The 25609-nt window shown below is 63.0% G+C and overlaps 1 protein-coding gene across 7 annotated transcripts in view; it reads left to right on the top strand.

Annotated features, from left to right (window-relative positions):
• The window catches only part of PRDM16 (PR/SET domain 16), a 326161-nt gene that overhangs the window by 293417 nt on the left and 7135 nt on the right, over positions 1-25609 (top strand). For 4 of the 7 annotated variants that reach the window (XM_061185097.1, XM_061185100.1, XM_061185102.1 and 1 more), the window contains exons 6-14: positions 1498-1711; positions 3530-3677; positions 4113-4266; positions 9011-10424; positions 13775-13862; positions 16695-16864; positions 17524-17601; positions 23101-23270; positions 23580-23754. In XM_061185097.1, the coding sequence (XP_061041080.1) occupies positions 1498-1711; positions 3530-3677; positions 4113-4266; positions 9011-10424; positions 13775-13862; positions 16695-16864; positions 17524-17601; positions 23101-23270; positions 23580-23754 (2611 nt within the window). Of the gene's footprint in view, positions 1-1497; positions 1712-2896; positions 2939-3529; positions 3678-4112; positions 4267-9010; positions 10425-13774; positions 13863-16694; positions 16865-17523; positions 17602-23100; positions 23271-23579; positions 23755-25609 lie in introns of those variants that run through there. The other 3 variants (XM_061185098.1, XM_061185101.1, XM_061185103.1) reach the window with 2 other exon arrangements.

Here is a 25609-nt window from a genome sequence, read left to right as displayed (position 1 = left end):
CCCCCGTCCTCCCCCCAGCCCACAGGCCCAGGTTGCAGAGCTACCCCCTGTCTTGAGACGTTGATGGTGGCCCTTCTGCCACGAGGAGGGGGCACCACCCCTTCTGCCTGCCCCTGTCTCCCCCATGTCCCTGGCTTCTGCACCCCTTAGGGTCAGGCCCTTTCGGTCAGCATCCAGCCCAAGGTTGAGGCTCTGCTCACTGCCAGGCCCAGAGGTCCTTGTTCACGTGCACACACACACACACTCACACACACTCACCCTCACGCAAAAATGCACACATACCCACCCACGTTCACACAAACACACTAACTCATGCGCACAAGTATGATCACATAACATTCACACACAAACCCATGCACACATATTCACACACACAATTGCACACACATTTACAGACACGCAAAGGCACACAAGTGCATATTCACACAAATGTGCATGCACTCACGTATACACATGCACACCCAACACACTTAACACATGGTCAGTCATGCAAACGAATTCGTATACTTAATATGCATGTGCGTGAGCACACAAAACACACATGCGTGCACAAAGACACATCCATCCACGTGTGCCAAGTAATCACACACAGGAACACACAAACGCGCACAAATGCAGATGTGCCCACTCAGGCACACTTGCGTGCACCTGCGTGCACATGTGCAGATATACGGACACACACATTTTCACACCTGTGGCGGCAGACAGAAACACATGCACACGTGCACAGGAATACATATGACACCAGCACAAACACGAGTGCAGATGCACAAAAATGCCTGCACATCCATGCGAAGGTGCCCTGATAAGGAGGCAGACGTGCTCAGATATTCACCCACATGCACACCCGTGCACACACACAGCTGCACACCCGTGCACAAGGAGCACACACATGTTCACACAGCCACTCACCAGCACACCTTTCGATTCATTTGTGCTGGAGCTTTTCGTGCAGGTTCTCTGTTCAGACCTGCGGGGAACACGAGGTGGTCCTCGGCGGGGAGGGGGACCCCTGCTCCAGGGAAAAGCTGCGTCGGGGCAGCCGTGGGCTGGGGATGGGCCCGGAGGTCCTTCCCCGGGGACTCACGCTCTGAGCTGTTTGGCTTGGCAGGGTCCTCAGGATGCTGCCTCGTAAACTTCATAATAGCCGCCTCCCTTTTATTTGTTTGACCTTGACGACAATCGTTTATGATACGCATTGGAGCCGTGCCGTCTTTCTTCTGATTCATACACAAAGCGCTTGGCCAGGCTTCCTTCTCTGCTCCCGAGGCGCGGGGAGGGGCCCAGCGCTTCTTGGTGTTTCTTGTGGGGCAGACGCAGGTCCCTGCCGCCTCCGTGTCCCCCGGGGCAGCCTCTCCCAGGTCCAGGAGGAGGGCGGGGAGGATGCGGGAGGGGGCACAGCCGGCGAGGGAGGCACCCCCTGCAGCCCCGGGCCTGGGGTGGGCCTGGGGCAGGCCCAGGGCCGCCTGCCCACCGCCCGCCCTCTCTCCCTCGCAGAGGACCCCACGTTCCGCTGCGAAGCGTGTGACGAACTCTTCCCGTCCAAGCTGGACCTGCGGCGCCACAAGAAGTACGCGTGCAGCTCGGTGGGGGCCGTGCTCTACGAGGGCCTGGCCGACGAGCTCAAGCCCGAGGGCCTGGGCGGCGGGGGCAGCGACGGGCAGGCCCACGAGTGCAAAGACTGCGAGCGGATGTTCCCCACCAAGTACAGGTGCCGCCCCCCCCGCCCCGCCCACCCCGCCCCCAGGAGCCAGTCAAGGACAGCAGGGTCGGCTGGCCCTGGGGGCCCAGGGGAAGGCCTGAGAAGGGCAGAGGTCACCCCTGACCCCTCAGGCCTGCCCAGGCTGACAGGCCCAAAGCTCCAAGGACAGGTGGAGACACACCTCAGGGGCAGGTACCCTGGCCTGCTTATCCGCCCCTGGGGACAGAGCAGGCCCGCCAGCTGGCGGTTGGAGGCCACCGGTGGTCACTGTTCTGACCGTAAAGGCCAGGCCCCTGGTCAGAGCCCCCCATCCACAAAGGAGCTGCAGGTCACCAGGTCGAGCCACCAGTGGCCCCACCATCCTGGGGTCAGGGCCGAGTTGCGGAGACAGACTTGGAGGAAGTCAGGAACACAGGCCAGGCGCCCAGACGTGCAGGGGTCAGGCCCCAGGGCTACTTCCGTGATGTCCAGGACCAGGCTGGGGGATGCCGCCCAGGGGCTTCCTGGAGTGCCTGGCCCTCGGGCACGCTTCTCAGACAGTGGGCAGGAGCAGGAAGGGGCCACCCGGGGGTCCCCTCACCCCCCACCCCAGGCTCCAGCCTCTGCTTCCCATGGGGGCCCCCATGGAGACTTCACAGGCATGGGCACAGATGCCAGGCCAGCTGTGTGATGGCCGGACGTGGCCTCCCCAGCCCCTGGGAGCAGGGGCCCCGGGGACCCATAGGAGGAGAAGCAGGCTGGGCAGTCCTAGTGTTCCAGGGACCAGTGAAGACCTTCCCAATGTGCGCCCCTCCTCTGCCTCTGAGAATATCCTCCAGGGCAGCCCTGCAAAGTCAGAGTAAAACCCCATCAGGTCACTAACTGGCTGTGGGATTGCGGAGAATTGAATGCCAATCCTGTCACAGCCCCCTGGGGACGGGAAACCCTCCACCCTGAACGGATGACTGAGAAAATAAGAGTTTGGGCAAATCCCGACTGAGGCCCTTGGCGGTAAGCGCCGCTCAAGAGGGTCCGTGTTTTCTTTACATAAACACATAAATCACAATTAACAACAGGGGAAAAGCTACAATCTGCCGGGTGCTCGAGAACCAAGCGTTTCTGATCTAAATGGATGGCTGGGCCCCGTAATTAACGGGCCATGATGTATTGCTGCCTTGCTCATGAAGATTAACGGTCATACCTGGGACAGGAGGAGAAGCAGGATGTCCCCCGAGAGGAGGGGGCTCCAAACTGCTGGTTCGTCCAAGTGCAGCAGCCCCTTCCCAGCAGCTGTGCCCGCCCCGCCTACCGCATCTCCTTTGGAGACCCCCTGCCCTCACTCCCCGCTGACCTCCATGGTGTGTATGTGGCGGGCAGCCTCTCAGTCTGGCTTGGCTGGCGAGCAACCCCAGGTCACTCAGAGGGGGTGGCCTTGGGTCTCCTGGGCCTCGTCCCCACTCTAGGGCTCGTGGCAGTGTTGGAAGTTTCCAGACCCCGTTTTTCTTAGGCCCAAGGTTAGCGTCAAGGTGAAAGTTGTTTTGAGCTGGGACCCCCGCCTGCCGCTGGGTGCCTGGGGTGTGGTCTTGGGTGAGGGCCCGAGCTCTGTCCACGCACTGGCTTCCCCCCCATCCCACGTGGGAAGGCCATGCCTTCCCGTCCATCCCCTTGCCCTGTCCAGGGGGGGAGATGGACAGACCGGCTGCCAGACCTCACTCTGCTCTCTGAGCAGGAGGCAGTGGCAGGGGCTCCAAGGGGCTGCCGGGAACAGGCCGTGCTGGGCTGAGGCCCCTCCCTCCCGGGCAGTGGGCAGGTGGGGGACCCACAGTGACCCCCGTCCACTGTGCACAGCTTGGAGCAGCACATGATCATCCACACAGAGGAGCGAGAGTACAAGTGTGACCAGTGTCCCAAGGCCTTCAACTGGAAGTCCAACCTCATCCGCCACCAGATGTCCCACGACAGTGGCAAGCGCTTCGAATGTGAAAACTGTGTGAAGGTAACGTGGTCGCGAGCCCGGCCCTGCCCCCACTGTCGAGATGCAGGTGACGGGCCCCCGAGTCGTTCGGGGAAGAGAGGAAGTGGGCCGGGCAGCACAGCTGGGGAGGACCCGGGGCCAGACCTGGGTCCTCTCAGGGTTCCTGCCAGCGTGGCAGGACAGGCCGTCATGGGTCAAAGGACTGGAGCTTAAGAACGCTTCTGAGCCCCTGTCTCAAGCATCCTCAGGGTCACAGTTCTCTCGAGAATTACTGTTGAAGAAACACAGTCAAGGGAGGCCTGACGGCTGGCTGAAAGCCATGCAGGGGGTCACCGCTGCAGCAGAGACCTGCCGGGCCAGGCTCAGTGCAGGGGCAGAGCAGCCAGGGAGTGGCCAGACCCAGGCCCGCAGGGGAGCAACAGGTGGGGAGTAACTCGTCGGTGTCTGTGTCCCCAGGTGTTCACAGACCCCAGCAACCTGCAGCGGCACATCCGCTCCCAGCACGTGGGCGCCCGGGCCCACGCCTGCCCCGACTGTGGGAAGACGTTCGCCACGTCCTCGGGCCTCAAGCAGCACAAGCACATCCACAGCACCGTCAAACCTTTCATATGTGAGCGGCCCCCCAGCCCGGGCTTCCAGCCCTGAGATGGGGGAGTTTGGGGGTCAGGCCAAGGCGTGAAACCCCCAGGCTCTTCCCCACTCGCGGGACCCCGTTTGTCCAGAAAACACTCGTGGCAGCTGCTGACACCTCTGCCGCGAGAAGCCCGGGCCTGGCTGCCCTCCTGGTACCGCTTCACCATCGCTTTGCTCCCTCGCACCCTCTCATTCCGTGATTCGCCTGTCCTCGCTCTGCCCTCCTTGGTTCCTCCCCCTCACTCGCCCCTCCAGTGGCCAGTGGGTGGTGAGGAAACCCGGGTCCTGCGGAAGGACCCAGCAGCCCACTGCCCCCCACTTCCCCTCCTCTTCCCCGCACGTGCGTGCCGCCCTGAGCCCAGCAGGTGTGATAATCCCACTGCTGCCCCCCAAGTCCTGCTGTTCACCCCCCAGCAGCCTTTGGGGAGCCCGGGCTGTGTGCCTGCCCTGACCCGGGCAGCAGGGACCAGCTGTAAATAACTGGACCCCTGTCCTCACGGAGCTTACCTGCCAGTGGAGAAGGCAGAGGCTAAGCCATACAGATCGTAACGGCACACGTGACAGGCACATTAAGGGGTGGGGGGAGTGCAGGGTCAGGAGGCCCTCCAGGTGTCCAGGTGGGTGCTGTCCTGTCCACGTGCTGGGAGGTCAGGACGGTCTGTTGGGCGAGAGGCGTCCTAGCAGAGGGCTGCAGGAGGCGTGGGGGTGAACCAAGGGGGTGCCTGGGGAGAGGGCTCGCGACGGGGGGCTGTGAGCACAGAGGCCTTGAGGTTGGGGTGCGTTTGGGGAGGGAGGGGTCAGAGGTCACAGGGCTTGGGTCTGGGGCTCTGGTGGGCCACCGCGGGGGCATGACCCTGGTTCTCGGAGTTTGGAAGATACTGAGCATCGCGCCGAGTCTCACTTCACACGAGATTCTGCTGAGCCACTGTTCACACCACCACAGCACTGACCCATCATTCACACCAGCACCGTGCTGACTCACTGCCCACACGAGGTTGCGCTGAGCCATCACTTCACACGCATGACCTCACAGCATCCTTCCAAAACCTTACGGAGCAGGGGCCGCACTATGTCCAACTGAAGGGAACTGACAGAGAAGGAAGCGCGTGGAAACGTTAAATGACCAGGCCCTCGAGGCTCGGCTGCAGAGCCCGGATTCCAGCTCAAGGGGCCTGGCTCCTGACCCCAGGCTGGGCAGCCTGGGGCCTCTTGGGGTCCAGCACGTCAGTGTGTGTGTCGGGGGGTAACTCTGGGAGCTTGAAGACTTGGCTCTGGGTGTTTTCACCGACTTGGGGGTTGTACAGGGCTGGACTCCTGCCCCAAAGAGGCCATGCTGACTGGCTTCTCGGGCCTTTGTTGAATAGCTGAGGCTGTGCCCCCCTCCTGCCCACTGCCTTGAGCCCAAGCTTCCAGCTGTCCTGCTAGAGGTGACTGAGCCCCCAGCCTGCCTGGGTCACCTGCTCCCTCGGTCGAGGAAGCAAAGGGAGAGAGCGCTGTGCCTGGTGGCCACCTCACTGGGGCCATCTTCCTCTTACCCACCACCTCCTTCACCTGCAGACCCTGGAAAGAGCATCCGAGTCTCGATGGGAGCAGGGCCCATTCCCTCTGGGAGGGGCCAGGAAGGAGTGGGCTGGGTGGGAGTGGAGGCTGGGGGCCGGGACTGTGGGACTGGTGCATATCCTGCTTCCAGGACGAGCATCCCATCAAGTCCCCCTGTGGGAGGAAGTGCACGTGAGTGCATCTATCATAGGTTTCTAAGCTTTTCAGCCAGCTTGGAAAGGAAACTTGCACACAGGCTTACAAGTCATTGCTTCTCTGGGCGTGCAAATGGGCTTTGTGAAGTCGTGTTGGCTTGTAGTCATAACGTAAGTTCTGGGAACCTCAGCAGTCGGGAAGGGTCCGAGCCCACTGTTTCCGCTGCCTGCACGGACTCTGTGTGCAGATGCGGAGGACACGGGGCAGCCTGGACGGGCCCCACCGGCTATCAGCAGCCCTCCGCCTCTCGTCTGTGCCCCGTGCCCACCTTGGGCCTTGGCTTTTGGCCAAGGGGGTAAAACGAAAGAGAAAACCCCAAACTTGGCCAGGTGCCATGTATGAGAGGGAGATGCAAATGTGAGAAGTTAGATTAGACGTGAAGATCAGCCTGCGCATCCTCTCGACCAGGGCAGAGCATCCTTTGGCCCACGGTTAAGGGGGTCAACTCTGGAAAGGAAACTGTGAACAAGTGAGCACAGGGCAAACGATGCAGCGCTTCTGAGAACAGATGGGCCACCGGGGGAGCAAGGGCTCACGGCGGCCGGTCACTCGTGCACAGACTCCGTCCCCCGCCGGGCGGCCCCTGGGCGCCCACACACAGCACACATCATGGGCACCAAACCTGCCCCAAGTCCCAGCCTCACTGACCACACAGCCCAAGGCAGCATAACCTCCCGGTGGGGTGTCTTGCATCGGGAAACTCAAATGTGGGGGGTCAGGGCGAGGGTGTATCCGTGCACACAGGCAGACTGGCTCCTGTGGGCACTTTTTAGAAAGGACCTTCTTAGGAGTGAGTGTGTACATGTGCATGTGTGTGCACATGTGTGTGTGCATCCCTGCACGTACCCTACAGGAGAAGAAACTGCTGATCAGAATAAGTACTGGCTAGGGCCCCTCTGCATCCCAGCAGGGCCTGGGGCACCATCCACCAGGCGCTGGTCCCACGTCCAGTTCACTATGGGCTGCCCAGGCCTTTCCCAGCCCCTGCGGGCAGCCACCTCCCGTCACCGGCTCTAAGCCAGCGGTCAGCCATCCCAGGGCCAGGACCTGCCTCTCCAAGGACCTCAGTCTCCCAGAGGCCTCTCTGTAGCCCCAGCATCTCTGCAGGATCCCTTTATCGTGTGAGTGGGTGGGTGGGAAGCAAGGGTCCCAGGCTCCCTGTGCCCAGGCATGGCCACTGGCCCCAGGGGCCCCTCCTGAGAGCTGCCTTGGGTGGGAGCCTGCTCAAGGCCAGTTTCCAAGCTCAGGATGGCAGCAGCCACTAACGAGGTGCCACAGAGGCCTGCTATGGGGGGCAGAGGGTGTCACAGAGCCTCTTCGGGGGCCGGGGATACAGCAAGGTATCACTCGTCTGGCCAGGTGCCCTGAGCTGTGGAGCGGCCTTTCTCCCCCTAGGGCTGGCGGAGGCCTGCGGGTATTTATAGACCATCTGTGGAACAACCTCTCTGCACCAGCCGCCTCCCAAAATGGGCAGATTTGATCAAATGAGGCAGTGCTCTTCCCCCTCAGCCTTGAAAACGTCCCGCCAAGCCAGACGACCAGGAAGGCAGAGCCGTTAATATAAATAGATATTGTGATTAAAGACACGATCATCTGCGGGCCAGCGCTCCCAGCTAGAGCCGCATGACATCAGGCAGCGGAGGGTGTGCGGTGAGCAAGAAACGCACTGAAATCATTGTTTCCACTGGGGCTGCATTTAGGAAGCAAATTGTCCTGCAGAGAGAGACACACACAGCGTGTGTGCGTGTGTGTGTGTGTGTGTGTGTGTGTGATCATTCCTCCCTTGCTGGTTAGAAAAACAAGAGCAGAAAGAAAAACTGGCAGTTGGCCGGCACTCAGCTCACAGGCCGTTGGGAAAATGGCCGAGACTGGGTCCCCAGGGCCTCTGGGTCCTGGCGTTTGGCCTCGGCCGCCACCACCCTCTCCTGTTAAGAGCAGAGGCCGGCGTCTGGCAACCAGAGCTGGTGCGGCCTCTCCATCCCAGTTGGGAGAGGTTTCCATTTTCTCAAACGTGGAACTAGCCCTCTCCACGTGGCTCCCCTCCCATCTCCACCTTCAGGCCACCCCCAGACGGTGACCTCACACAGCCAGGACCCGTGCTCCCAAAGCCCAGCCTCTGGGACTAAGAACCCCAAGGGGCCGGTCCCTCCTGAGGCCTTCCTGTCCTGGGTGCAGGTCACAGGGCCTGGGACAGAAAGAGGGGGGAAAGAGAGAGCATTTTAAACTTTACAAAGTGGGAGACCTAGCCCGGGGTTCGGTGTTTCCCTCGCCCCTGCTGGCACAGTGTGGCTGACGTGGCAGGGAGGGCGGATGGGCGTTCTGGGCGGCTGGTGCAGCTGCAGACGTGATGGCGTGCCACGACTTTGTCTCTGGGAACGATTTTGAAGGCCTTGGCGCCACATGGCAAACTCATGGGGGCTAGGAGGGCACAAAGAGCGTCAGGGCCCCTTTCTCCAGCGGAGAAGGTTGAGGCAGCTGGAGACCTACCCAGGCCAGCCCAGGGACCCCAGGGAAGGCACGGGAGTGTCCTCGCCAATCCGTGCCGGTCACCAGAGGCCAGTCCCAGGTAGGGTGCACGTGCAGCTGTACGTATGCGTGCACACGCGCGTGCTGGCACACATGTATGACGTACACACCTGAAGTACAACGTACACACGTGTGTGAACATGCACACTCGTGCATGACACGTGTGTACACAAGCACACATGTGCCCGCGGACACATGTGCGCACATGCATGCATGCCTACACATGTAAGCACGTATGTAGGTACACACACACAGTGACACAGATGCCCGCGTGTGCACGCGCGTGCACACACACACACACACACAGATGCTCACGTACCTAAGCACACGCTGCTCCCGGTCACCGAGGCCAGAGCGCCCCGGTCTCACCCCCAGGACCCTGCAGCGCAGGGTTTCCATCATTTCATAGCTGCCGGTCTTCGCTTCTGCTGACGTTTCAGGTGAGGTCTGCCACAAGTCCTACACGCAGTTCTCCAACCTGTGCCGCCACAAACGCATGCACGCCGACTGCCGCACGCAGATCAAGTGCAAGGACTGCGGGCAGATGTTCAGCACTACCTCTTCCCTCAACAAGCACCGGCGCTTCTGCGAGGGCAAGAACCATTACACGCCGGGCGGCATCTTCGCGCCGGGCCTGCCCCTGACCCCCAGCCCCATGATGGACAAGGCCAAGCCACACCCCAGCCTCAACCACGCCGGCCTGGGCTTCAACGAGTACTTCCCCTCCAGGCCGCACCCAGGGAGCCTGCCCTTCTCGGCGGCGCCCCCCGCCTTCCCCACGCTCACGCCCGGCTTCCCAGGCGTCTTCCCTCCGTCCCTGTACCCCCGGCCGCCCCTGCTACCTCCCATGCCGCTGCTCAAGAGCCCCCAGAACCACACGCAGGACACCAAGCTCCCCAGCCCCCTGGGCAACCCGGCCCTGCCCCTCGTCTCCGCCATCGGCAGCAGCGGGCAGGGCGCCGCGGCAGCCGCGGGGCCCGAGGAGAAGCCGGAGAGCCGCCTGGAGGACGCGTACGCCGCCAAGCTCAAGCCCCGGGGCAGCGACCTGTCAGACGGCAGCGACTTCGAGGATATCAACACCACAACCGGGACCGACCTGGACACGACCACGGGCACGGGCTCCGACCTGGACAGCGACGCTGACAGCGACCGCGACAAGGCCAAGGCCAAGGCCAAGGCGGCCGAGGGCAAGGCCGAGCTCGGGGGCGGCGCGGTGGCCCCCGGCGCCCCCAACAGCGTGGGCGAGGTGCCCGCCTTCTACTCCCAGCACTTCTTCCCGCCGCCCGAGGAGCAGCTGCTGACAGCGTCGGGCGCCGCGGGCGACTCCATCAAGGCCATCGCGTCCATCGCCGAGAAGTACTTCGGGCCCGGCTTCATGGGCATGCAGGAGAAGAAGCTGGGCGCGCTGCCCTACCACTCCGTGTTCCCCTTTCAGTTCCTGCCCAACTTCCCCCACTCCCTGTACCCCTTCACAGACCGCGCCCTCGCGCACAGCCTGCTGGTCAAGGCCGAGCCAAAGTCGCCCCGGGACGCCCTCAAGGCCGGTGGCCCCAGCGCCGAGTCACCCTTCGACCTCACCACCAAACCCAAAGAGGCCAAGCCCGTCCTGCCGGCGCCCAAGGTGCCCCCGGCCCCGGCGTCCGGCGAGGAGCAGCCGCTGGACCTCAGCATCGGCAGCCGGGTGCGGGCCAGCCAGAACGGAGGGACCCGGGAGCCCCGCAAGAACCACGTGTACGGCGAGCGCAGGCTGGGGGCCGGCGAGGGGCCGCCCAAGGCGTGCCCGGCGCAGCTGCCCCAGCAGCCGTCCCTGCACTACGCCAGGCCGTCGCCCTTCTTCATGGACCCCATCTACAGGTATTAACATGCCCCGCCCTCACCCGCTCTCCAGAGGGGCTGCCACCCAGGTGGGCCGCCAGGTGAGCCCTGCGGCGGGAGGGGACGCTCTCGCCTGCCCCCCCAGGCTTCGTCCCTCTGCCTTTGCGGCTTCAGCAGGCGCCTCGGCTCTGGGGTGTCCATGCCGCTTGGGGTCCATGCCCGGCTTGGCCCTTTCCTGGGGTGGGCCCCTGGTGGGGTCTCCTGGGCACCCCTGGCTCCCTTTCGCTGACAGCCGCTGGGAGACCCCCGCCGTCCTCCCTCGAGCCCTTACCTCCCCCCCCCCCCCCCCCCCGCCCCGGCAGCCTGCCCTCAGGCTCCACCCCAGACACCCGCCTGCTGGAGGCTCCGGCCACCTTCTCTGGACAGACTCTGCCCACGGCACTCCTGGCTCCTCCCTCTGCTTCAGCATCCCTGCTTCCCTGTGGCTGCTCCACAGCTGGGGCTTCTGGTGGCCCAGGGGAGACCAGAGGAGGAGCTGCTGGTCCCCAGTGGGAGGAGGGGGAGGAAGGAAGGAGGAAGCTTTGGAAGGTTTGCCAAAAAACAGTGTCCCATTCCTCTGATACCTTCCCAGTGAGGGGCCAGTTGAATCCCCCTCCCCGGCTTCTGGGCACGGTTTGATCAGGCGGGTTTGTTAGGTGAGAGGGGTCTGACCGCCCACCACACTTGTCCTGGGGGTGCTGGGCAGGCTGAGCCCTGAGGAGGGGGCTGTGCCCGTGGACGGGCCTGGGAGGGGGCCTGGAGGGGCAGGCAGGCAGGCGTGTTGGCTCAGCCCCTGATACAGGTCCACGGCTCTGTGTGGGAGGGGCCCGTGTGCACACACGTAAGTGTGTCCACACGGGCATTCAGGGAGCATGTGGCCGCCTTGAGGGCTTGCGTGCCTGCTATTCCCCAGGGGCCAGGCAGGGCCTGGGGATGCGTGTGCAGGTGAGGTCACCTCTGCTAAAGGTGCAGTGGAAAGAAATGATGGCAGAGCTGCCAGCGAGGGAGATGGGCCAGCCTCCTGCTCCGCCCTCTGGCGCCGTCTCGGGTCCCCGCCCTCCACGCTCACCCGGGGCCCTGGCCGGCCTGTGTCTGCTGCCGGCCCCGTTTCCTGCCAGGTCCTGCTGGCGTCATCACAGGAAACATGAAAAATGCCCCCCTTGGGTCTTTCTTTAAGAACACGCCATCCATAGATGGTTTGCTGACAGCAGCTCATAGGGTTTCTGGGGTGAACATGGCTATCAAAGGCCCAGGGAGCATCTGCCAGCTAGAATAAGAATCTCCGGGACCCACGGGGAGCCAGGAGACACCTGGGGCTCGAGGGAGGATGCCCCCCGGGACGAGCCGCCCTTGTGCAGAGGATTGGGGCAGGATTGGAGACCTAGGGAGGGACGCTTCTAGTCGGGCCTCCGGAGTTGGAGCCAGCGGGCCTGCAAGAGGCTCTCGGTTAACTGTTCCTGCTCGGTCCCTGGCCTCCTCGTGCACCCCGTCCCAGCTCTCCTCCTGGACCCCAACCCTTCTGTGCCCCTCTCCTCCCCCTCCAGGCCTAGTTTAGGGCCTTTTCCTGGAAGCTGGGGGAGCAGCCAGTCTGGCCCCGAGGCGGGAACTGGCCACAGGCGCCCCCAACCCGGGTCCTGTCCGAGCTCCTCCGAGACCCGGTGTGCGCTAGGCTCTTGCCCTCAGGATTTAGAGTACAGTGGCTGGTGGAGGGGCTGCCTGGCCCCCAGCTTTGTACACAGGCACCAGCAAAATGCCCGAGAGTAGATTAGCTCCAAATTTTCTCCCCACCGCCCCCCAAGCCCAGTCAAGATAAACACTCATGGTGTCGGGAAGGTTCCCCTCCAAGTAAAGGTGTGGGCGACTGTCACTGCCTGTTAACAGGCTGGCCCAGAGCTAGGGGACAGGGTCCCCTCAGCTCCTGGGTGGTTCTGGGGTGACTCCAGCAAAACTCCCCATGGGCCACGCCCCAGCAGTGACTGTGGACGTATACCCACAATCCTCCCTCCCCCGGGTTGGAGGAACCCTAACGCCGCCAGGCTGGCACCCCACAGCCCTCCAGCCCCTCTCACCGCCACGTACTGCTGTCTCTGCAAGATGGGCTGGGGACGGTGTGGTGACAAAAGCCATGAGCCTTGGAAGAGCACGTGTCCACTGGGGTCTGTGGGGTCAGCTGGCAGGGGTCGCTCGGAGCAGCCCACTGGGCTGCCGCTAGACACGGAAGTCGGGAAAAGGCAGAAGACATTTAACAACCCCCCGACGTGGGGCCCCTTCCTCTCGGCCCACGCCACCCCCCCAGGGGGCCGTGTTGAAAGGCCAACTCAGTCCAGCTTTGAACAGGGCCTCTGCTAAGCCCTGCAAAGCGAGGTGCCCCTCAAGCCAACTTCCCACGTGGAGACAACCTCCTCCCCTTGGACCCGGCTTGGGGTCTCGGTGGGGTCACCTGTGGCCGCCTGCGCTCCACGGGGTGCTCCCGCCTCTGGGCCCCTGCCCTTGCGGCCATCCCCGTCCTGCTCCGGTCAAGGCCCCAGCCAGTCCCCTGGGGGCAGAGCTGAGCCTAAGAGGGATGGGAGCGTGGCCCTGGGCAAGCGAGGTGGCGCGTCACCGCAGCTGTGGCTGCCTGTGGGGAGGTGGCAGGCCTCCCCAAATCCCACTTTGTAAATCTCGACACTCCCCCAGGGGAAACTGAGGGAGGCGTCCTTGGGACAGAGTAGAGGAGAGGTCAGGGAGAGGAGGGATGGCCACCTCCTCTGCTTGTGACTGACAGTTGTCCTGGCATTTGGGGAATGTTCTAGGATTGTCACCTCCAGCAGCTGTCTTGAGGTTTTAGGTAGACCCTGCCTGGCTGCCGCGGGGAGGCCCTGCAGCCTCCCCGGGATAGAGACCTACCGGTCACTCACGTGTATCCGCCCAGTCAGGCAGAGCGCCCGTGCCACGGGCCGGGAGGGAGAGGGACGTGGGGTGTAGGCGGCAGCCCCCGTGTTCTCCACATTCTGCTTCGGGGGAGCCCTCGCTGGGCTGACAGGACAGTTAGCATGCGGGCCCTTCAGAAGGCTCCTGGCTCCAGCATCAAGCGTTCATCACGTACCTGGGTGCCAGCAGCTGGGGGGGGGGGGAGGGGGGCGGACACTGGGGAGACTCGAAGGGGTCCAGACCTGGGCGTGGTGATGGGGAGCTCGTGCTCGGGCAGGCAACTGTGAGGCTGGGTCACAGACGTCCCCACAGTGTCAGGTGAGACGTGGCCACAGGGGACATGGAAGCTGGGCCGCCGTGGTGGCCCCCCACCTCGTGACCGACAGCGCCCAGCGCTGGGCCGCTCGGTGGGGTCCGTAACCCTCTGTGTTGCTGTCCAGCAGGGTGGAGAAGCGGAAGGTGACCGACCCAGTGGGAGCCCTTAAGGAGAAGTACCTGCGGCCGTCCCCACTGCTCTTCCACCCCCAGGTAAGGCCCAGCCAGGAGCCCCAGGGTCCGTACGGGCCAAGGCGCACACCCCAGGCGGGTCTCCGCTTCCCGTCCCTGCAGACCCACGGGTCCCTTTGAGGCTGGGGAGGATGGGAGGGGCCAGGACAGGTGAGGAAGGAGGGTGGTCCTCTGTGGGGGCACCCTGTGGGTCCCTCAGAGGCAGCCAAGGACCCCGGTCCACAAGGGGCCCCAGTGACCTGTGGCTCAAGCTCTAGGAGGGTGAGTGAACTTGCATGGGGCGGTGGGCAGCAGCTCGGATGGAGCGAACCCAAGAATTTTGAATGTAGGGAGAATAGACACGAGAGAGCCGGGGAGGCGTGGACGCCAGCAGTCTCTCTGGTACGAGGGACTTGGGGATCCTTAAGGGGAAAGAGCAGGAGGAGAAGGGCCTGAGTGCAGGAGGGCAGAGGCAGGGGGCAGGACAACAGCAGAGGGACTGGCGTCGAGGGCAGGGCGTCCCGGGGGGCAGTGGGCAGGGGGACCACCCTCACCCGGGGATGCAGAGGGTGGAGAGGCCGCCTGTCAAGACTAGAATCAGGGGTCTGGGAAAGAGAACCCCCAAGTCTGGGCAGTGGCCGCAGACCCCACCAAGCCTACAGGCACTCCTGTGTCCCCCTGGCCGCATCCTCCCAAGGGGTGGGCGCAGAGAGGTGGCAGCAGGGGGGGTGAGCAGCGGGGCCGGCGGAGTCCCCCTGATTCCCTGCCCCGGTGCCCACCTGTCCTCACTGCTTGGGGCCCAGCCCCCGCCCCAGAGCCACGGGCCTCCCCTGTCCCAGCCGGAGGGGCCGGGGGCTGAGCTGTGGGACAGGCCTGGACCCAGACTCGAGACCCGGGCATTGTTCTCCTGCTCCGAGTTTCCCGCCTGGGACAAACCCCGCGGTTTGTGGAACCTGCGCCCTGCCTGGGTTCACAGCTAAACTTAGAGCCTCCCATTGTCTCGCTGGGGCCTCGGAGTTTGGTTAAGAACTTCCCCTGATTTCCTCGGGACCGGCTGGAAAAAGCCGGCAGGCCAGCCAGGCACATCCTGTGTTTGTGTTTGTGCGGGAGCTCGGCCGGGAATATCTGATCAGGCGGAGAGGGCCAGGCAGGCCGGACCCTCCCGGGCCTGAGGAAGAGGGGCCTGGCGGGGGGCCGGCCGCGCATTGTCCCTGCTGCCCGCTCCCCCCACCTGCCACCCCTGCTGCCTGCCCGTGGGCCCAGGGCCAGGGGTGGGGGCAGGAGAGAGGACTAGTAAGTCACCTGATTAAATGGTCTGAGGTCAGACCATCACTCGGACAGGAGAACTCGTGGCCTCTACAAAGTCTAGGGGTCACCACTGCACGAAGACGCCAGCCTGCATTGGTCAGCTGCCTGGCAGGACCTTGCCAGGGCCTTTCATTGCTGAGGCCCGACATGCAGGTGTATGGGGTGCAGGGTGAGGCAGTCCTGCCAGCCCACTCTGGGGTCCTGGGGAGTCTGGGGTGGTGGAGAGTCCCCGAGCCTCCCACAGCTGTGGCTAAAACTGAGACCCACAAGCAGATGAACAGCAGTCTGTATGCCCAGGTCCCCTCGTCCAGGCCGTGGAGGGGCTAACGAGAGGCTGGACGGCAGCTGAGGGCCAAGGCCGTGTCCCTCTGTCCATCAGTGGGGATGGGTGGGGCCACCCATGGCTGGAAGCATTGTGTGCATCTGATGGGGAGCGTGCCTGCCCCACAAGGATGGCGAGGCCCAAAGCCCTGCAACTGGGCGGAGCTGGCCAGGGCCCAGGCGGCAGCCCAGGGTCAAGGGAGGCTGATGGACCCCATTTTCTGTTTGTAAACCCCTTTCTGGTGTCTTATTGTAACCAATCAGTTGTTCCCCAGCCTAAACCTTGAGGGGCTCGGGGCATAATGAAAGCTCTTCCTTTTCTGGTCTCATCCCAGCCTCCCACGGGGCCTGGCTTGCAGCGGGCACTCTCTGGGGGAGAAGTGCTGCTGAGGCCTGTGCAGCCCCCTCCCCTCTCCTGTCCCCCAGCCCCAGGGCCTCAGGGCAGGTGCAGCCTGGGATTCTGATCAGAACCCTGCCCACCAGCTGGAAATGACCAATGCCAGGAGGAGGTGACTCCCTTCTCCTCCCCAGGCAACACCTTGGCATCTCCAAGGAGCAGAGAGGCAGCCCCTCTTGCCCGTGTCACCGTGTCCTGTGCCATGTCACGTTGGAGTTATCATTCCGAACATTTAGTTAGTGGAATCCAACCTTAGGCTGTTGAATTTCCTTTTAGCACTTTGCCCGCAATTATGGCCTGCTGCCACTAGGTGCTGGTAGTGCCTCAGGCTCGTGATTCATGTTTTAACCTGAGATTGATTCAGGTAGCTATCAATTTTTCACCACTCCAAAAAAAAAAAAAAAAAAAAATTGGATGTAATTCTGTCTTTAACCCAAACTAGCCATCAGGAGTGCTGGCCGGGGGTCGAGCCAGCAGGGCCTTGCTGGCTTGTTTCAAAGTAAAGGGCTGTGTAATTGCAAGTGTCGGCAGCCTGCATCACCCACATCTCAACCAGCACAGGTTGGCTGGGGAAGGTCAGTGGCGGCTCCCCCAGCCTAGACCCTGGATTGTGAGGGGCTTTCAGGCAAGGACAAGAGCAGGGCTGGCTGCAGAAAATGAAGGAACCCAGCCCAGTGGTCAAGAAGAAGGAGGAGGCCACGGGTTCCAGTGACCACCTCCTTGTCCTGGGGGCCCGTGACGTGCTCAGTCATCCAGGACCCCCAGATGCCCGTGGGGGGGTTCCCGCGCGTCAAGAGAGGGGGCGGCTCGGGGGCGCCCCACAGTCTCTCCCGCTCTCCTGCCAACAGATGTCAGCCATCGAGACCATGACTGAGAAGCTGGAGAGCTTCGCGGCCATGAAGGCGGAATCCGGCGGCTCCCTGCAGCCCCTCCCCCCCCACCCCTTCAACTTCCGGTCCCCGCCCCCGACGCTCTCGGACCCCATCCTCAGGAAGGGCAAGGAGCGCTACACGTGCAGGTGAGATGCTGAGAGCCCCTGGGGCGGCCCCGGCAAAGTGGCCACAGGTGCCACGCCGGCCCGTGAGCCTGCACTTCCAGGAGAAAGCTCTCAGTCTCAGCCAGGGTACAGCGTGGTAGCAACCGATGGCCCATTGTCCCCTTGACGTCATTCCCCAAAGATATGCACGTGCCCCCCACCAAGCTGTGCTGCCGTGAGCGCAAGAAAGTGCAACCTCGGCCAGCCGGTCGGAGTTCGCAAGGCCGGAGGCTGAGGCGCCGCGGTCAGTGTTTAACCACAGCTCTGGGGGCCGGTGGGGAGCCCAGTGCTGGGGAGAGATGGTCCGTCCCCAGGTGCACGGGCTTGTGCAGGCCGGCCCTTGCCGGCTAGGCCAAGGCTGGGCTCCGGGGCTGAGAAACTGCTTGGCGGCGGGGGGGTCGCGGGGGGACGGCCCCGAGCGGGCCAGGGTGGGGGCCGGTGCCGCCTGCTCAGTGGTGCAAGTCCAGCTTCTCTGTGAGCCTCCGCTGGGCCCCGGGGCTAAGGAGAGACTGAAATGCAGGGTGTGCAGCCGGGCCACCGGCCCCCAGGTGTGGGAGAAACAGTACGGGAAAGCACCTGGGCGCCCGCGTCTCTGGCGGCGCGTCTGCTTCACGCATCCCTCCCCCGCCCCTCCACTCCAGGTACTGTGGCAAGATCTTCCCCCGGTCAGCAAACCTCACGAGACACCTGAGGACACACACCGGCGAGCAGCCGTACAGGTAGGAGCCCGCCCGGTAGGGGGTGCAGGCTTCTGGCGGGCAGGAAGGGCAGCGGGTGGGAGCCAGCATGCTTGCACCAGCTCACTTCCTGCGCCCCTCCCTCCTGGCCCCTCAGCCATCCTGCGCCCAGGGGCGTTGTAAAGGTTAGGCTACCGGAAGGTACCCATCTACTGACCCAGAAGGGTGCCCAGGAGCAGCCCTCCCACCTGCCGCGGGGGTGTCGACTGGAGCAGAGAAGCCAGGCCCAGGGGTGGTCTGGCGGGGGGAGCCTCAGCCTCACCACCACCCAGCCCACCTCCGCTCACCTCACCACGGCCGTCAGCCATCGCTGACCTAGCCCTGGGCAGGGGACCAGAGCAAGCACCTAAGGCGGGGTGGGCTGGTCTCAGAGGAAAAGGAGCTCCATGCAAATTCGGGTCCCACCCAAGCTTGGGGCATCCTGAGGGATTCCTTACATCCCCCTGACCGCCCTGGACGGAAGCCGCCTCTGCCCCCAACCTCACTCCTCGGTGCCTGGGCTCCTGCCTGCAGAGATGTGACCACAAGCGCATGGGGGGTGTGAGAGCCAGTGCATTTCGTGTTCACAACTAGTGGAGGCATCACCCCATTTCAAAGACTTGGAGCCCCAGGCTTAGAGACGCCCCTGACCTGCCAGGGGTCCGAGATCATGGCCATGGTGGTTTACCATTCTGGCCTTTCCCCTTGGTCCCTGGGGCATTTGTCAGGCAGGAAGAGAGCTGAGGGTAGTGCCCTGGCTTTTGGGGACCCCACCCAGGGGGACCCTGGGAGTCCCAGGGGATGGTGACCATGAGGCAAATTGGGGAAATGCTGGTCCCAATGCCAGGACGACATTCTGGGCTGTCTGGTGAACGGCAGCCACCGGCAGTAAGGGGTTTGGTGTGGTTTTAAGTTGGCAACATGAGATTCCTGTCCTCTGGCCGCCGCACAGAGCTGGGAGTCACCCACCGGCCCTGGAGATTGGGGCGTGTCCCCATCCCTCGGCCGGGCGGCCACACGGGGCCCCTGCAAGTGTCACAGTCACCGTGCCCTGTCCTAGCCGGGTAAGCGTCAGCTCACGTCGTCTGTTCAGTGCCCTCGGCCTGCCCACAACACACAGCCCCCCGTTCCCTCAAAAAGTGACTTACAACTTAACAGAGGCGGGTGTGGCCTGGTTCCCTCCCTGAAAAGGAGCCACGTGTGTTTTCTGTAAGGGAACCAACTTCTGGACAGGGTGGCGTGTAGGAGCCCCTGGGGGCCGGGCCGTGTTTACAGAAGGGTTTAATTATCATCGATTTCTTTTGCTCTTTCCAATCTGTGAGTTTCAACGCTGGTAACAATGATTGCTTTGAAAGTTTGTGAGTTTGTGCTGCAAATCCTGACCACGTCTGGTTCAAGGCAGCCTACGATGAGGAGTTCGGGGTGTGGGACTGTGCTTGGGACGTCGCTGAGGCTTCTGGGCTCACTCTGTGAATCGGAAGGGCTTGAATTGGAGAAGGAAAATGTGCAGGTCTGTCCACAGAAGCCCGTTGCCGGCCCAGGCCAGGTCTGATGAAAACCGCCCGCCGCCTGCCCGGAGCCCATGTGTGTGCGCTGCGTGTGTGCCAGGACAGGCCCGGCTGGCGGGGGCCCCTCGCAAGCAAGAGAAAGACAGACCCCTTAGTGTGACTGATACGTTTGCTGGAGAGGAGGTCACACCTCTATCCGGCCCAGCCCGTGTCCTGGCTTAGAGATCTTTGGGTGAAGCTGCGGGGCGAGGGGCAGTTGATGACACATTCCTTCAAGCTCCAGCACGGAGGGCTTATTGAGATGTGGGAAGAGAGATATAAAAATTGGATTGGGAACAAGGGGGGCCGCTTCCTTCATCTGTCCTGGCAGCCGCCGTGCTCAGGGGTCCCCCCAGCTGCTGCCCAGGGGTGGGGGGCCTCGAGTCACACTCTGGATGCGAGCGCTCGTGGACTGGCCATGGTCTCCTGGCAGGACCTGGGATTCCGGCTTTAAGGACGCTCACCTCCCCATCTGCAGTGCGTTTCCTCCCTGGCTCCCCGTCTCGCTAACTGTGTTAAGTCAAAGCACCCAGCAAGGTCCTGTTACCATTTCCGTCGGGGCTATGGGTGGCCCATAGGTGTCCTTTCTTTGCTCGTTTTATTGTTAGGGCTGTGTTTCAAAATCTCTTCTTTCTTTCCCGGCTTTTACAAAGACCAGAGGCGTTTCTCCCTGTGATGGCTGGTGTGGCCCCACTGGGTCCCGGGGAGGACGCTGCCAGCCCCCCGAGGGCCATTTCACCCCCCTACACGTGGTGCTGGGTTTCTACCACGGCTGGCTTTCCCAGGGCGGCGGCAGATGCGGTCACAGCAAGGTCCCCTCAAGGCCCTTCCTGCCCGCCGCCGTGGCCAGCCGGTCTTTGCTCTCCCACTCCTGCTGGAGCGCGATGGAGTGTTATTTTATACAGCACGGCCATAAATTTCACTAGCCACTTGTCAGCTTATTTACAACGCAAATCCCAGCTGCTCTGAGAGCCCGGCTCCCGCGCAGCCCTGGGCTCACCAGTCCCCTAAATTTCAAATGTACTTCTCTGGGCCATTTATTTAGATTAGGACCAGGAGAGGGCCAGATTCAGGACTCTGTGACCAGATTGAATGCGTCGCTGCCCTCCCCAGCCCCGCAGAGGTTGGGGGTGGGAGGCCTCAGGTCTGTGATGAGCTCCTCGTCCAATCCTGTTTCGTACTCAGGGTTCCCACTGCTCTGGGATAATGCACGGCCGCTGGTGGAGCTTGCAGAGGGTCCCTGAATTTCCAAAGATACAGGGAAGGAAGGCTAAGCGTGCAGGCACCTGTGTAGACCAAGGCGGGCGCACCACGCAGCCTGTGTGAAGCCTGTTGGACAGGCAGGGGGCGAACACCCAGACCCGGGCTGGGGCCAGCTTGGCCTTGCACTCGCCCTACGGGCGAGCCTGGCACCACTGGGGGTGGAGGGTTTCTGTAACTTCGGGGGTGTGCTGGGGGCAGAGTGGGGGAGCGAGACGGTGCAGGCTGGGATGTAAAAATCCTCCTTTCTGCACCGTTGAGAGGGGAGCGCCAGGTCAGAGGACACCTGAGTATCTCTGCTCAGCCCAGCCAGGGAGAGGGCTCGAGCCCCAGCCCAGCTGCTCTGGCACCGCAGGCTGAGAAAGACAAGATAGCCACCTTCCCGGTGCTGGCAGCCAGGACGTGGGTCCAAGTCATGAGGCTGTGGGAGGACCGAGGCCCCACATCCCAGGGACACCCAGGGGCCCGGAGGCAGCTCAGCTGGCCCAACAGGCCGGCCTGGCACCAAGGAGCAGAGAAGGCTGAGGGTGGCTCAGGAGGAGCCCAGTGGGTTAGTGTGTAGATCACGGATGGCTCTTAGCCCGTCTGCTGTGGAGGGAGCCAGCGTCAGCCTGGCCTCAGGCAGAACTTGGACGCTTCGGGAACTGAGTAAATGAAGCCCCAGAATCACACCAGGGGAGCCGTAGGGGCTCCCTCTAGCTGGGCCCCTCTCCCCAGGGGTTATCCCACAGGAGGGGAGGTGGGGGTAACTTGGAGCCCCTCAACCTACCAGGACAGAGCTTCATAAAGCTGCCACCCCTTCGAGCAGGGAAAGCTCAGCTCTTGGGCCCCGGCAGCGGCTAGTGGGGGCCTCAGGCTTCCTTCCTCGGGGGCCCTGGGAGCACTGAGGTTGCCCAGACTCCCCGGGCAGGGCCAGCCTCTGAATGTCAAGTGTCAGGCGGGCACCTCGGGTCTGGGTGGGCGGCACTGGGAAGGCCCCCGCCAGGCCGGCCCCAGATGGGAGGCCAGGGCCCCAGAGCGTCCTCAGGCACGTCCCCGTGCACATGACCGAGTGCTTGTGACCAGTACGCTGTGCTGGAACACAGCCACCGGCCCCTGTAGGAATGCCAGGCCGCGTCCTCAGGACAGGTCCCCACGCCTTCCAGCCACGCCCTCTGGGTGGACCCACTGGTCCCGAGCTCATGCCCCGCTGCACTGGCTGCATAGACTCTGCCTCCTGAAGGGCTCGGCCAGGCAGCGTTCTGCCGTGCTCGCCTCTATGCTTGTCGCTCCACGGAAGCTCGTTTCCAAAGCAGGAAGAGACCTGAGCACAGGGATGGATGTTTCAGTGGGTGCACCTTTGCCTCTGAGACTTGGATGAGCATCCCTGGAGGAGTTCTGAGGCCAGGTGCACACGAGCGTGCCCACCAACACGTGTGCACACACACTGCACACGCACCCGCAAGCGTGCACATAGCCACACGTGTGCGCAAGAGCACGCTGAGACGCGCGCACACGTGTGCGACGGGAGACCCCTGAGCCGGAGTGCCTCTGCCATGGCCCAGCTGGACGTGCAGAGCGGGTGGGAGCGGTGGACGGCCTTGGCCGGGACTCCTGCCGCCAGGAGGAGGTGGCAGCGTCTGCAGAGCTGGTGGCTGTGGTCCTCCGTCCCCGGCCCGGCTCTCTCTCTCTCTCTCTCTCTCTCATTCTCTCTGCTTCTTGCTTCTCAGGGCCGGTGTCGCTCAGGCGCTCTCGTTCTCTCTGCTTCTTGCTTCTCAGGGCCGGTGTCCTCAGGCCCCCTCGCTGTCAGTTCCCCTGGTGATCACCCTCCCTTTCCCTGCCCTCGGGGCCGCCAAGGGTGGTCGTGAAGGCTGTGCCCACACGAGGCCCCACACCCACGGGGACCTGCACGTGGCAGGCGTCTCAAATCGTGCCTCATGGCAACTTGCCGTCAGTAAAGCGCTTTGCTCTGGTAAACTTGGGGGGTCACGACAATATTCTGACAACAGAAGCATCTGGAGGAAAGAGCGTCTTTTTCTAATTTCCCAAGTGTGCCGTGCAGCCTGGCAACGGGTGCCCCTGCAGAGGGGCTGAGGGCGCCCCCCACTGAAGGGGGTCCACGGACGGAGGCCACCTGACGGGGTGAGGCTGGGAGCCCTCTTCACCTCAGGGCAGTCAGTGAAGGATGCTCGAGAGAGTTGGGGCAGCCCCCACGCCCTGTTAATGGACTGGCCAGCTGAGGCCCCAAGGGAGATGCGGTCCGTCCAAGGACCTGCAAAGAGGGGCCGGGACCAGGCCAGGGTGGGGTTCTCCGCCAGGGAGGAAGGTTGCAGGCAGCGGGTCTGGGCTTCTCCTTCCCAGGAAAACCTGCCAGGAGCATCTTTCCTGGTGCGCGGGTGCCCCCTTGAGGCTGCCGGGAGCACGCCGCCCTCTGCCGTGGACCGCCAGGCCCTGGCCTCCGCGCTGGGCGGACCCAGACAGCAGAGAGGGCGAGAGATGAGGGGAGACGCCGGAGGGTCCGATGCTGCCCACCCAGGGGCACAGGCCCCAGAGGGTCCCCCCCGCCTGCTCAGGGCACAGTCCGACACCATCCGCCGCCCAGGGGTCTGGGGGGGGAGCCCCCGCTTCCAGGGGCAGCTTTGCCAGGACCGCCTCCCAGTGGCCTGGGGGGGTCTCCTCAAGGCCGGGGGCTCCGCTGAGGTGCCGTGTCTTACAGGTGTAAGTACTGCGACCGGTCCTTCAGCATCTCCTCCAACCTCCAGCGGCACGTCCGGAACATCCACAACAAGGAGAAGCCCTTCAAGTGCCACCTGTGCAACCGCTGCTTCGGGCAGCAGACCAACCTGGACAGACACCTGAAGAAGCACGAGCACGAGCACGCGCCAGGTGGGGGTCTGTCCGGTGGGGAGGGGCGGGGGGAGGGGGAGGGGGCGGGGGGAGGGGCTGGGGGGAGGGGGAGGAGGGAGGGGCAGGAAGGGAACGCATGCTAGTTCTGTGGGAAAGCTTGCAGTCACCCCTCAAACCACTTCCATTAAGGAGAATCTCGTCCTCTTGGGTTTTCCTAAGAAGTGGGTTCCCTAAGAGCGCCCCAAATGCGCACCCTGCTTGGCTGCCCGCCCCGTCACTGGTGCGCCGTGGAGGGAGGGGCTCAGCTGAGGGACGCCCTCCTCTGATGCTCCCCCGCCCTCACTGCAGTGAGCCAGCATTCAGGGGTCCTCACGAACCACCTGGGGACCAGCACCTCCTCCCCCGCCTCCGAGTCGGACCACCATGCACTTTTAGATGAGAAGGAAGACTCCTATTTCTCAGAAATCAGAAACTTTATTGCCAACAGCGAGATGAACCAAGCAACAACGCGAACAGACAAGCGGTAAGAAACCCATCCCGGGGCCCCAGGAAGGTCTGGGCTCTGCATGGTCACCTGTGTGGTCACGCCCACAGCAGGGTCCCCCATCCCAGCACCAGGGACCCCAGGCCCACCGCAGAGGGCGAGGCCCGTGGGCTCTGCAGCCAGTGTCCGTCCCAGCCCCCTCTCTGCCTCGGTTTCTCCACCTGCAGAGGGTGATTAGAGCAAACACCCTGGCCTGATGGCGTGTGTCACACACTCAGTGCAGTGCCAGCACACAAGCCTAAATGGCACAGTTTGGCCTCACGGTTAAGAGACGTGCAGCCAAACATGGGCCAGGTGACGGCTCCTGCCATGAGATCTGCCACGCCTCTGAAACTCCAGGACATTCTTATTTAATCCGAGGCACAAAAGGTTTCTTAACAAGAGTGCTGCCCCTTTAAATACACACACACAGAGGCAGAAGAACAGCGGAATTGGGAATTCAAGGATACGGAGGGAATTCTGCATAACCTCCATCCGAGGGCTCAGCTGGCAGAGAATCAGAGATGCCCAAACTCCAAGAGTCCTCAGGGATGTGCTCCCCTAATTCTGCAGAGGCCCAGAGGAGTGGGTGGGCTGTGGCTCTGCGGCCCCAGGGCCCGGGTCCCTCCCCACCCATCCCCAGCAAGGTGACGAGGGTCCCCCAGGACACCCAGCTCCCCAAGAGCCTGTCTGTTCCCACATCACTGGTGCCCCTGGGGGCAGAGCAGGGGCGCCAAAAAGACCTGTCAAATCTACAAATGGGCATGACATGACACTTGGACTGTTTCTGGCTCCGCTAAGTCCTGAATCTATGCCCGGGAAGGTGATCTCACCTGGCGCCTGGGTGGGCTCAGAGGAGGGGATGTGGGAGAGGCTGGCCATGGGCTGCGCATCCCAGAGCCCTGGCTGGCAGTGGAGACCTCACTCCTGGGGGCAGCCCTGCCTGCTCTACAGCCAGCAAAGTGCCCATGTCCATCCTTGGCTCTGGGTGCACGCTATGGTCTCATGGGAACCCAGCCCCTGCCATCTGCTCCCGGCGTGTGGGGTGCGGAGTTGTGCTCAGACAGCACCCCACGGCTCTGAGAGCTGTCCGTAGTTCAAGCTCTGTGATCTCCACCTTCAGAGAAAGTCACGGACCTGAGCACCCAGGGGCCAGGCCACGAGGCACATCCTGGCTGTTAAAGACTCTCCCTTTGTGCCCAGGGCGAAGCCAGATGAGAACCGACAAGGACATGCCCGGGGCATCCTCCTTGGGGTGGGTGACCATGCCGGGGTGGCTCCCACACCTCAGGCTTGGGTGACAGGCCCAGCTCTCAGCCACGAGGAGGACACTCCAAGAGAGCCACCAGACAGAGGAGTTGTCCCCAAAGGGAAGCGGGAATGGTACCATCCTAACCCCACAGAGCAGAACATTTCAACCAGGGCCCCGGGGCGGTGGTCCGTGGGGCTCAGAGGAGGCTGGCCTCACGTCCCTCAGAAAGCCCGGGCAGAGCCACCCTGCCAACCCAGGCCCTCGGCTGGCCCCTCCTGCTGACGCTGCATCCCGGGAGCCGGGAGCCACTGGAGGTGCCTGCACATCGTCGTCTGAAATGGAGACCATGGTCGCGGTTGACGTTTGTCGGCTAATGTGCGGAAAGCGTTAGGATGTTGGCGGTCCTATTAGGGGCCAATACTAACATCATCCAGAACCAGCGTCTTTCTCTTGACCGTCAGTGAGAACTCAGGGCCTGCCAGGCTTCCTGGCCCTACAATCCCAGAAACTCCTGGGCTGAATCCTGTCCCCCCCCCAAATTCCTATGTTGAAATCCTAATCTCCAGCACCTCAGAGTGTGACCTTATTTGGAAATAGGGTCTT

This window comes from Eubalaena glacialis, chromosome 3 (assembly GCF_028564815.1).
Source record: "Eubalaena glacialis isolate mEubGla1 chromosome 3, mEubGla1.1.hap2.+ XY, whole genome shotgun sequence".
Lineage (NCBI taxonomy): Eukaryota > Metazoa > Chordata > Mammalia > Artiodactyla > Balaenidae > Eubalaena > Eubalaena glacialis.
Note: the sequence above shows the minus strand (reverse complement) of the source record. Positions and strands in the feature narration are given on the sequence as shown.